Raw genomic sequence first — 12500 nt, forward strand, 5'->3', positions numbered from 1 at the left:
ATGGAATGGGTCAGTAAGTGTAAACAGTTTTAGTTATATTGTAAAACCTGCAAACGTTGCTTGGAGTGACGAATGAAGAATCCTTTTGAGCGGAAACGCTATGGACGGTTTTTACTTTCAGTTTGAGGCAAAACAGGAAGTACATTTTCAACTGGATGGCGCCACAGCGCAAACAATAACACGCCATGTTGCAGTCTTCTGCTTGGGTTTAATGACAACTATTGACCAGTGACCACAAAACAATTTTAATTCATTAGTAATAATAATAATAATAATATTATTATTATTAATAATAATGATATTATTGTTATTATTATTATTAATATAATAATAATACTATTATTATTATTATTATTAAATAATAATGATAATAATAATATTACTACTACTACTAATAATAATAATACTGTTATTGTTATTGTTGTTATTATTATTATTAATAATAATAATGGATTACATTACTGTGGTACTTTATTAGTACCGGTATATTGTAGAACCCTACATTTGAGTGTCATTAGCAAGTATGCCATGAAGTTAAAGTCACAGTTGCAAGTCCGAGACGTTAGACGGCGTGTAGTTTGTATGTTGGCTTGTCTTTTTGTTGCGCTCTAAAAAGTGTTAATACTGTAAGTATTGTACTTATTACACAGCAGCTGTTTTGACTGTACATCTCAGTTGTGGTTTTCATTATCGAATTTGGAGGTGTTTAAATCGCCATGTAAAATTGCTAATGCTAATCAGTAGCAAATATGTATTAACTAGCGCATTTTTGGAAAAGCGGAGCCTAACTAAGGTGCGAGCGTTTTTTGTTTTGAGTCAATTGAAGTCCGCTCTCAGTGCTGCTGGAGTGATCGCCAAGTGCCGAAGTGCGAACCCGGCATGACTTTTTTTGTAAAATGGCTAATGCTAATCAGTAGCAAATATGTATTAACATCGAGCGAGCTTAACTTTTGTTGGAGCGTGTTTTTTTTTTAAGTCAAAATCTTTGTTAAAAATGTCAACATTACCTTGAGGTAGTTTGGCTGAGTCCGCTCTCAGTGCTGCTGGAGTGATCGCCAAGTGCCAGAGTGCGAATTTGACTTTTTTTTCAACCCCGGTGGCCAACTTTTCCTGTAGAAATATGAACTCAAACATGAACTGAATTAATGGAAAAATGTCAACATTACCTTGAGGTAGTTTGGCTGATTGCGCTCTCAGTGCTGCTGGAGTGATCCACATACCGTAACAAGGCACCGTTCAATTTGACAAAACCCCATGATGGGAATTTAAATGTTTTTGCTTTCATTTCTTGTGTCACATTGACCTTTTTTGACGACTATTTCTCCGGGGAAACGTACTTTTCATCACAAATGATTTTCTTTTAATCTTATTTTTAATTAGGCTTTTTTTACGACGCTTTACAACATCCAAGCCGGCGAATGGCGCCTGAAAATGTCTTCTCGGGTCACCGAGGTCAGGAGAGAGAGTGGATGGATTTTTTTTTTTTTTTTTTTTTACGAGCCGGGGCGAGGCCTGCAGCGACGCTCCTTGGTGGCCGGCCATGATGGAGCTGTACACACACACACACACACACACACACACACACACACACACACACACACACACACACACACACACTTTGACATGTGGCGGCCATTTATCAGAGGAACGGTAATGAGAGCATTAATCCAAGCCGGTGCAATGAGATCAGAAATACACTGAGCCGCCTCAGCTGTGTGCTGCCAGTCTAGTCGTGTGTGTGTGTGTGTGTGTGTGTGTGTGTGTGTGTGTGTGTGTGTGTGTGTGTGTGTGTGTGTGTGTGTGTGTGTGTGTGTGTGTGTGTGTGTGTGTGTGTGTGTGTGTGTGTGTGTGTGTGTGTGTGTGTGTGTGTGTGTGTGTGTGTGTGTGTGTGTGTGTGTGTGTTCTTTAATTGCTAGGACATAAATCATGGTCCCGATAACATTGCATCTAATAGACAAAGTCTCATCAACATATGAAATAACAAGTGTGTGTAAGAAATTGAAATGCGCCCTTTTTGGCCAAAATTAATTTTAATAAAAATAAATAAATATGTATATAGAGACATACTGTAATAACTTGAAGTAAATAATGAAGATTAAAAAACAATTACAAAGAAAAAATTCCCTAAAAGCAGTCTTTTTCTCACAATGTGTCGACTTTTTTCTATAAAATTGGGAACAATTTCTCACATTCTTTCCGTTTCTGTAATATTGCAATATTTTCTCGTAAAATTATTACTTTTTTATGCAAAATTATTACTTTTTAATGCAAAATGGCGACGTTTGTCATTTAAAATTCGGACTTTTGTCACAATATTGCCCATTTTTTTGTTGTTCTTGTAAAGTAGTGACATTTTTCGAGTAAAATGATGACTTTAGTCATAATTTTGCCAAGTAAAAGTCAGATTATTATTATAATATTGCCAACATTTTAAAGTTTTCTTAAAAAATTGTGACTTCTGTCGAGTAAAAGTACGACTCTTTTCATAAAATTGCCAAAATGTTAAGCTTTTTCTTGTAAAATTGCGACTGTTATTGAATAAAATTCCAACTTTTATCATAATATTGCACAAATGTTCCGTTTTTCTTGTAAAATTTTGACTTACGTTGAGTAAAATTACAACCTTTATTATAATACTGCCAAAATACTAAGTTTTTCTTGTGAAATTCTAACTCATTTTTCACAACAAGCTTTTTTAATATTTACATAGTATGTATATATTATTAATGTTGTAAATACACATCTTTATATATCTAGAAAGGCATTTTTCTCAGGTCTCAAGAAGGTAACAAATACAAGAGTGTGTGTGTGTGTGTGTGTGTGTGTGTGTGTGTGTGTGTGTGTGTGTGTGTGTGTGTGTGTGTGTGTGTGTGTGTGTGTGTGTGTGTGTGTGTGTGTGTGTGTGTGTGTGTGTGTGTGTGTGTGTGTGTGTGTGTGTGTGTGTGTGTGTGTGTGTTCTTTAATTGCTAGGCTATAAATCATGGTCCCAATAACATTGCATCTAATAGACAAGGTCTCATCAACATATGAAATAACAAGTATGTGTAAGAAATTGAAATGCGCCCCTTTTGGCCAAAATTAATTTGAATAAAAAATAAATAAATATGTATATAGAGACATACTGTAATAACTTGAAGTAAATAATGAAGATTAAAAAACAATTACAAAGAAAAAATCCCCCCCCCCCAAAAAAAAATTCACTAAAAGGAGAGATTTTTCACATTGACTGTGTGTCGCTTTTAAAAGTGCTCCCCCTCTGGTCAACATATGAAATAACAAGTGTGTGTAAGAAATTGAAATACGCCCCCTTTGGCCAAAATTTATATACAAAAATAAATAAATATGTACATAGAGACATACTGTATTAACTTGAAGTAAATAATGAAGATTAGAAAACAATTACAAAGAAAAAAATTCCCTCCCAAAAAAAGTCACTAAAAGCTTAACTTTTTCTCACAATGTGTCGACTTTTATCTCATAAAATCGGGAACAATTTCTCACATTCTTTCCGTTTCTGTAATATTGCAATATTTTCTCGTAAAATTATTACTTTTTTTATGCAAAATTATTACTTTTTAATGCAAAATGGCGACATTTGTCATATAAAATTCGGACTTTTGTCACAATATTGCCCATTTTTTTGTTGTTCTTGTAAAATAGTGACATTTTTCGAGTAAAATGATGACTTTAGTCATAATTTTGCCAAGTAAAAGTCAGATTATTATTATAATATTGCCAACATTTTAAAGTTTTCTTAATAAATTGTGACTTCTGTCGAGTAAAAGTACGACTCTTTTCATAAAATTGCCACAATGTTAAGCTTTTTCTTGTAAAATTGCGACTGTTATTGAATAAAATTCCAACTTTTATCATAATATTGCACAAATGTTCAGTTTTTCTTATAAAATTTTGACTTGCGTTGAGTAAAATTACAACCTTTATTATAATACTGCCAAAATTCAAAGTTTTTCTTGTGAAATTCCAACTCATTTTTCACAACAAGCTTTGTTATATGTGCATAGTATGTATATATTATTAATGTTGTAAATACACATCTTTATATATCTAGAAAGGCTGGTCCTAAAGAGAGGCATTTTCCTCAGGTCTCAAGAAGGTAACAAATACAAGAATGTGTGTGTGTGTGTGTGTGTGTGTGTGTGTGTGTGTGTGTGTGTGTGTGTGTGTGTGTGTGTGTGTGTGTGTGTGTGTGTGTGTGTGTGTGTGTGTGTGTGTGTGTGTGTGTGTGTGTGTGTGTGTGTGTGTGTGTGTGTTTAATTGCTAGGACATAAATCATGGTCCCAATAACATTGCATCTAATAGACAAGGTCTCATCAACATATGAAATAACAAGTGTGTGTAAGAAATTGAAATGCGCCCCTTTTGGCCAAAATTAATTTGAATAAAAAATAAATAAATATGTATATAGAGACATACTGTAATAACTTGAAGTAAATAATGAAGATTAAAAAACAATTACAAAGAAAAAATTCCCCCCCCCCCCAAAAAAAAAAAATTCACTAAAAGGAGAGATTTTTCACATTGACTGTGTGTCGCTTTTAAAAGTGCTCCCCCTCTGGTCAACATATGAAATAACAAGTGTGTGTAAGAAATTGAAATACGCCCCCTTTGGCCAAAATTGATATACAAAAATAAATAAATATGTACATAGAGACATAATGTATTAACTTGAAGTAAATAATGAAGATTAGAAAACAATTACAAAGAAAAAATTCCCTCCCAAAAAAAGTCACTAAAAGCTTAACTTTTTCTCACAATGTGTCGACTTTTATCTCATAAAATTGGGAACAATTTCTCACATTCTTTCCGTTTCTGTAATATTGCAATATTTTCTCGTAAAATTATTACTTTTTAATGCAAAATTATTACTTTTTAATGCAAAATGGCGACATTTGTCATATAAAATTCTGACATTTATCACAATATTGCCCATTTTTTTGTTGTCCTTGTAAAATAGTGACATTTTTCGAGTTAAATGATGACTTTAGTCATAATTTTGCCAAGTAAAATGCTGATTATTATTATAATATTGCCAACATTTTTAAGTTTTCTTATAAAATTGTGACTTTTGTCGAGTTAAATGACGACTCTTTTCATAAAATTGGCAAAATGTTAAGCTTTTTCTTGTAAAATTGCGACTTGTTATTGAGTAAAATTCCAACTTTTATCATAATATTGCACAAATGTTCAGTTTTTCTTGTAAAATTTTGACTTGCGTTGAGTAAAATTACAACTTTTATTATAATACTGCCAAAATACTAAGTTTTTCTTGTGAAATTCTAACTCATTTTTCACAACAAGCTTTTTTAATATTTACATAGTATGTATATATTATTAATGTTGTAAATACACATCTTTATATATCTAGAAAGGCTGGTCCTAGAGAGGGAGGCATTTTTCTCAGGTCTCAAGAAGGTAACAAATACAAGAATGTGTGTGTGTGTGTGTGTGTGTGTGTGTGTGTGTGTGTGTGTGTGTGTGTGTGTGTGTGTGTGTGTGTGTGTGTGTGTGTGTGTGTGTTGTATTTCTAGCCTTCTTGAGACATGAAGGAAAAGTATCTTCCATATGAGGAGGTGTGAACAAGTGATGACATAAATCAATAACATAGCATCTAATAGACAATGTCTCATTTGTGGTGACATCTATCAACATGAGGGTGCTCCCAAAAAGGAGGGATTTTTCACATTGACTGTGTGTCGCTTTTAAAAGTGCTCCCCCTTCTGGCCATCATATGAAATAACAAGTGTGTGTAAGGAAATAAAATGTGCCCCCTTTGGCCAAAATTAATTTTTTTTAAAATAAAAAAATATGTATATAGAGACATACTGTAATAACGAAGTAAATAATGAAGATTAAAAAACAATTACAAAGAAAAAATCCCCCCACCCAAAAAAAAAATTTCTCCAAATGTGTCGACTTTTTTCTTATAAAATTGGGAACAATTTCTCATATTCTTTCTGTTTCTGTAATATTGCAATATTTTCTCATAAAATTATTACTTTTTTTAATGTAAAATGATTACTTTTTAATGCAAAATGGTGACATTTGTCATATAAAGCAGTAGTCCCCAACCACCGGGCCGCACAAGAAATTAAAAAAAATGTTTTTTATTTTTATTAAATCAACATAAAAAACACAATATATACATTATATATCAATATAGATCAATACAGTCTGCAGCTATACAGTCCGTAAGCACACATGATTGTATTTCTTTATGGGAAAAAAAAAAAATAAAGATGTAATTTTTCGAGTAAAATGATGATTATTATAATATTGCCAACATTTTGAAGTTTTCTTATGAAATTGTGACTTTTGTCTAGTAAAATTACGACTCTTTTCATGAAATTGCCAAAATGTTAAGCTTTTCTTGTAAAATCGCGACTGTTATTGAGTAAAATTCCAACTTTTATCATAATATTGCATAAATGTTCCGTTTTTCTTGTAAAATTTTGACTTGCGTTGAGTAAAATGACGACTTTTATTATAATACTGCCAAAATTCTAAGTTTTTCTTGTGAAATTGTGACCTTTTTCTTGTGAAATTCCAACTCATTTTTCGCAACAAGCTTTTTAATATGTGCATAGTATGTATATATTATTAATGTTGTAAATACACATCTTTATATATCTAGAAAGGCTGGTCCTAAAGAGGGAGGCATTTTTCTCAGGTCTCAAGAAGGTAAGAAATACAAGAATGTGTGTGTGTGTGTGTGTGTGTGTGTGTGTGTGTGTGTGTGTGTGTGTGTGTGTGTGTGTGTGTGTGTGTGTGTGTGTGTGTGTGTGTGTGTGTGTGTGTGTGTGTGTGTGTGTGTGTGTGTGTGTGGTCTTGTATTTCTAGCCTTCTTGAGACATGAAGAAGGAAAAGTATCTTCCATATGAGGAGGTGTGAACAAGTGATGACATAAATCAATAACATTGCATCTAATAGACAATGTCTCATTTGTGGTGACATCCATCAAAATGAGGGTGCTCCCAAAAAGGAGGGATTTTTATCATTGACTGTGTGTCGCTTTTAAAAGTGCTCCCCCTTCTGGTCAACATATGAAATAACAAGTGTGTGTAAGGAAATAAAATGCGCCCCCTTTGGCCAAAATTAATTTTAAAAAAATATAATGAATATGTATATAGAGACATACTGTATAAACGAAGTAAATAATGAAGATTAAAAAACAATTACAAAGAAAAAATTCCCCCCCCAAAAAAAGTATTTTTCTCACAATTTGTCGACTTTTTTCTTGTAAAATTGGGAACAATTTCTCATATTCTTTCTGTTTCTGTAATATTGCAATATTTTCTCATAAAATTATTACTTTTTTTATGTAAAATGATTACTTTTTAATGCAAAATGGTGACATTTGTCATATAAAGGTCTGACTTTTATCACAATAATGCCAATTTTTTTTGTTGTTCTTGTAAAATAATGACATTTTTGGAGTAAAATGATGATTATTATTAGGGATGTCCGATAATATCGGCCTGCCGATATTATCGGCCGATAAATGCGTTAAAATGTAATATCGGAAATTATCGGTATCGTTTTTTTTATTATCTGTATCGTTTTTTTTTATTTATTTATTTATTAAATCAACATAAAAAACACAAGATACACTTACAATTAGTGCACCAACCCAAAAAACCTCCCTCCCCCATTTCTTTATGTTATTAATATTCTGCTTCCTACATTATATATCAATATATATCAATACAGTCTGCAAGGGATACAGTCCGTAAGCACACATGATTGTACGTGCTGCTGCTCCACTAATAGTACTAACCTTTAACACTTCATTTGACTCATTTTCATTCATTACTAGTTTCTATGTAACTGTTTTTATATTGTTTTACTTTCTTTTTTATTCAAGAAAATGTTTTTAATTTAGTTATCTTATTTTACAATTTTTTTAAAAAAGTACCTTATCTTCACCATACATGGTTGTCCAAATTAGGCATAATAATGTGTTAATTCCACGACTGCATATATCGGTTGATATCGGTATCGGTTGATATCGGTATCGGTAATTAAAGAGTTGGGGAATATTGGATATCGGCAAAAAGGCATTATCGGACATCCCTAATTATTATAATATTGCCAACATTTTGAAGTTTTCTTATAAAATTGTGACTTTTGTCGAGTAAAATGACGACTCTTTTCATAAAATTGCCAAAATGTTAAGCTTTTTCTTGTAAAATTGCGACAGTTATTGAGTAAAATTCCAACTTTTATCATAATATTGCACAAATGTTCCGTTTTTCTTGTAAAATTTGACTTGTGTTTGAGTAAAATGACGACTTTTATTATAAAAATGCCAAAATTCTAAGTTTTTCTTGTGAAATTGTGACCTTTTCCAACTCTTTTTTCACAACAAGCTTTTTTTATATGTGCATAGTATGTATATATTATTAATGTTGTAAATACACATCTTTATATATCTAGAAAGGCTGGTCCTAAAGAGGGAGGCATTTTTCTCAGCTCTCAAGAAGGTAACAAATACAAGAGTGTGTGTTCATGAGAGTGTTTACTGTGTGTGCAGGTGAAGCCCGGTGATGCAACACTGACTCAGCGGGCACCAGAGATCTTGTTTCCATGGCGCAGCGTGGTTGTCGGGGGCAATGGCGGGCTGAGGCGAGTGAAGAGGGACTGGGTCATTCCGCCCATCAACGTCCCTGAGAACTCGCGCGGACAGTTCCCCGAGGACCTAGTCAGAGTAAGGCGCACACACACACACACACACACACACACACACACACACACACACACACACACACACACACACACAACAAGCCCGTCCTTCTGGAACTCTGAGTACTGTTGAGTCGACTAACTGTGGTTTCAATGCACACTGTAATCAAAAGTATTGAGCGTATGTTCAAAGGGAGGTTAATCTCAGATATAGATCATCTACATCTACTATGTGATGTGATCAGAAATCATGATCAGATATAGATCATCTACATCTGCTATGTGATGTGATCAGAAATCATGATCAGATATAGATCATCTACATCTACTATGTGATGTGATCAGAAATCATGATCAGATATAGATCATCTACATCTACTATGTGATGTGATCAGAAATCATGATCGGATATAGATCATCTACTATGTGATGTGTGTGAGTCGCTGGACAGGACAACATCTATAAAAATAAACAAGGGACTTGATGAAAAATCCAGGTAAATACAGCCGAGTGACTCATTACTGCCACAAGTGGTGGAAAAGTGTGGTGCATAAAGATATACAGTATATATGTACTGTATATGACCCGGGTGTTGCTCTTAAATCTTTGATGTGACATCTTTGGAAGTAAGTCAGTACATTTGATTTCTAAAGTGCTTTTCACTGATCACATGACAAAGTGCTGCACAAAACACAAGTCAAGTAAAACAACAATTCAATGAAAACAACACGGAGGCAACATCATATAAAGGATGCAAGGTGGATTCAACATGACAGTTGAAAGACTAAAAGCTGTACTAAAAAGAGAAGTTTTCAAATGTGCTAACTTCACAAACATGAGACTAACATGATAACTTGACAAACATGAGACTAACATAACTTGACAAACATGAGACTAACATAACTTGACAAACATGAGACTAACATAACTTGACAAACATGAGACTAACATAACTTGACAAACATGAGACTAACATAACTTGACAAACATGAGACTAACATAACTTGACAAACATGAGACTAACATGCTAATTTGACAAACATGAGACTAACATAACTTGACAAACATGAGACTAACATAACTTGACAAACATGAGACTAACATAACTTGACAAACATGAGACTAACATAACTTGACAAACATGAGACTAACATAACTTGACAAACATGAGACTAACATAACTTGACAAACATGAGACTAACATGCTAATTTGACAAACATGAGACTAACATAACTTGACAAACATGAGACTAACATAACTTGACAAACATGAGACTAACATAACTTGACAAACATGAGACTAACATAACTTGACAAACATGAGACTAACATAACTTCACAAACATGAGACTAACATAACTTGACAAACATGAGACTAACATGCTAACTTGACAAACATGAGACTAACATAACTTGACAAACATGAGACTAACATGCTAATTTGACAAACATGAGACTAACATGCTAACTTCACAAACATGAGACTAACATGCTAACTTGACAAACATGAGACTAACATGCTAACTTGACAAACATGAGACTAACATGCTAACTTGACAAACATGAGACTAACATGCTAACTTCACAAACATGAGACTAACATGCTAACTTCACAAACATGAGACTAACATGCTAACTTCACAAACATGAGACTAACATGTTAAGTTGACAAACATGAGACTAACATGCTAACTTGACAAACATGAGACTAACATGATAACTTAACAAACATGAGACTAGCATGCTAACTTCACAAACATGAGACTAACATGCTCACTTGACAAACATGAGACTAACATGCTAACTTCACAAACATGAGACTAACATGCTAACTTCACAAACATGAGACTAACATGCTAACTTGACAAACATGAGACTAACATGCTAACTTGACAAACATGGGACTAACATAACTTGACAAACATGAGACTAACATGCTAACTTGACAAACATGAGACTAACATAACTTGACAAACATGAGACTAACATGCTAATTTGACAAACATGAGACTAACATGCTAATTTGACAAACATGACTAACATAACTTGACAAACATGAGACTAACATAACTTGACAAACATGAGACTCAATAAGGTTAAGAACTCTTGGCCGAAAATTACTATTATTTTATTTTTTTAATTGATTATCCAAAATTGTTTTTATTTGTATTTTATTAAAATGTTATGTTTTTTTACCTATTGACTTTTGAAAAATATAAATCGATTATGACACTTATATAAGACTTTTAAAGTCATTGTGATAGTAGGCTAATATAGACACTTCCATCATGTGTTGCTTTCATTATAACACTTATATAAGACTTTTAAAGTCATTTTGATAGTAGGCTAATATAGACACTTACATCATGTGTTGCTTTCATTATAACACTTATATAAGACTTCTAAAGTCATTTTGATAGTAGGCTAATATAGACACTTACATCATGTGTTGCTTTCATTATAACACTTATATAAGACTTTTAAAGTCATTGTGATAGTAGGCTAATATAGACACTTACATAATGTGTTGCCTTCATTATAACACTTATATAAGACTTTTAAAGTCATTTTGATAGTAGGCTAATATAGACACTTACATAATGTGTTGCCTTCATTATAACACTTATATAAGACTTTTAAAGTCATTGTGATAGTAGGCTAATATAGACACTTACATCATGTGTTGCTTTCATTATAACACTTATATAAGACTTCTAAAGTCATTTTGATAGTAGGCTAATATAGACACTTCCATCATGTGTTGCCTTCATTATAACACTTATACAATATAATAAATCATTATTTGTGGCTCCAGACAGTTGAGTTTTTTGGTATTTTTGGTCCAATGTGGCTCTCTCAACATTTTGGGTTGCCGACCGCTGTTCTAAATCAAGCGTTTGTCCCTCCGGGCGCAGATCCGGTCGGACCGGGACAAGAACTGGATGCTGCGTTACAGCGTGACGGGGCCCGGCGCCGACCAGCCACCGACCGGCATCTTCATCATCGACTCCATCTCCGGTCAGCTGTCCGTCACCAAGCCTCTGGACAGGGAACACATCCCCAACTTCCACGTGAGTTCTCTTGCTTGTTTTTAAAAAAAACAAAAAACCCTGTGTCAGGTTCAAACACTGATGACATCTATTAAACAAGACAAGAGGCAAAGAATCAAACAGAGACAGAATTCAATTTGGAGAGTCGCCGTCGACCTGTAAGCTCTTACAGTGTCTCAGCACGCTCTCCCAAAAGATGGCACTCCTCCTTCTTTATTTGACTTTCTCCCCCCGCCTGACCACAGCTGCTTCCAGAGGGAAGTGGGTCGTAAACAGCGTTGCCTTTGGTTACCGAACAGTTCAAAAGAAGAGGTCGTAAAATAGTTCAAAAAGAGTTCGCAAAATACTTCAAAAAGAGTTCGTCTGGAAATTGGGCAGATCCTGCCATCTGTCCGCTTTGAAGTCCCAGTGGAGTTTTACGAGCCTTCTTCTTGGTTGGTTTCGAAGACAGCCTTTTATCTTTTTGCCTGGAACTCATTTCAACACATAACTTGATAACTTACAAATAGGGATGTCCGATAATGGCTTTTTGCCGATATCCGATATTCCGATATTGTCCAACTCTTTAATTACCGATACCGATATCAACCGATACCGATATCAACCGATATATGCAGTCGTGGAATTAACACATTATTAGAGATGGCCGATATTATCGGCCGATATATGCGTTAAAATGTAATATCGGAAATTATCGGTATCGTTTTTTTTATTATCGGTATCGTTTTTGGTTTTTTTTGGTTTTTTTTA

The 12500-nt window shown here is 33.7% G+C and overlaps 1 protein-coding gene across 1 annotated transcript in view; it reads left to right on the forward strand.

Moving 5' to 3' along the window:
* Positions 1–12500, forward strand: part of LOC133644048 (cadherin-2-like) — a 157792-nt gene that overhangs the window by 88842 nt on the left and 56450 nt on the right. Inside the window, exons 4-5 of the mRNA XM_062038368.1 lie at positions 8552–8725; positions 11616–11771. Of these exons, the coding sequence (XP_061894352.1) occupies positions 8552–8725; positions 11616–11771 (330 nt within the window). The remainder of the gene's footprint in view (positions 1–8551; positions 8726–11615; positions 11772–12500) is intronic.

This window comes from Entelurus aequoreus, linkage group LG27 (assembly GCF_033978785.1).
Source record: "Entelurus aequoreus isolate RoL-2023_Sb linkage group LG27, RoL_Eaeq_v1.1, whole genome shotgun sequence".
In the NCBI taxonomy this organism is placed as follows: domain Eukaryota; kingdom Metazoa; phylum Chordata; class Actinopteri; order Syngnathiformes; family Syngnathidae; genus Entelurus; species Entelurus aequoreus.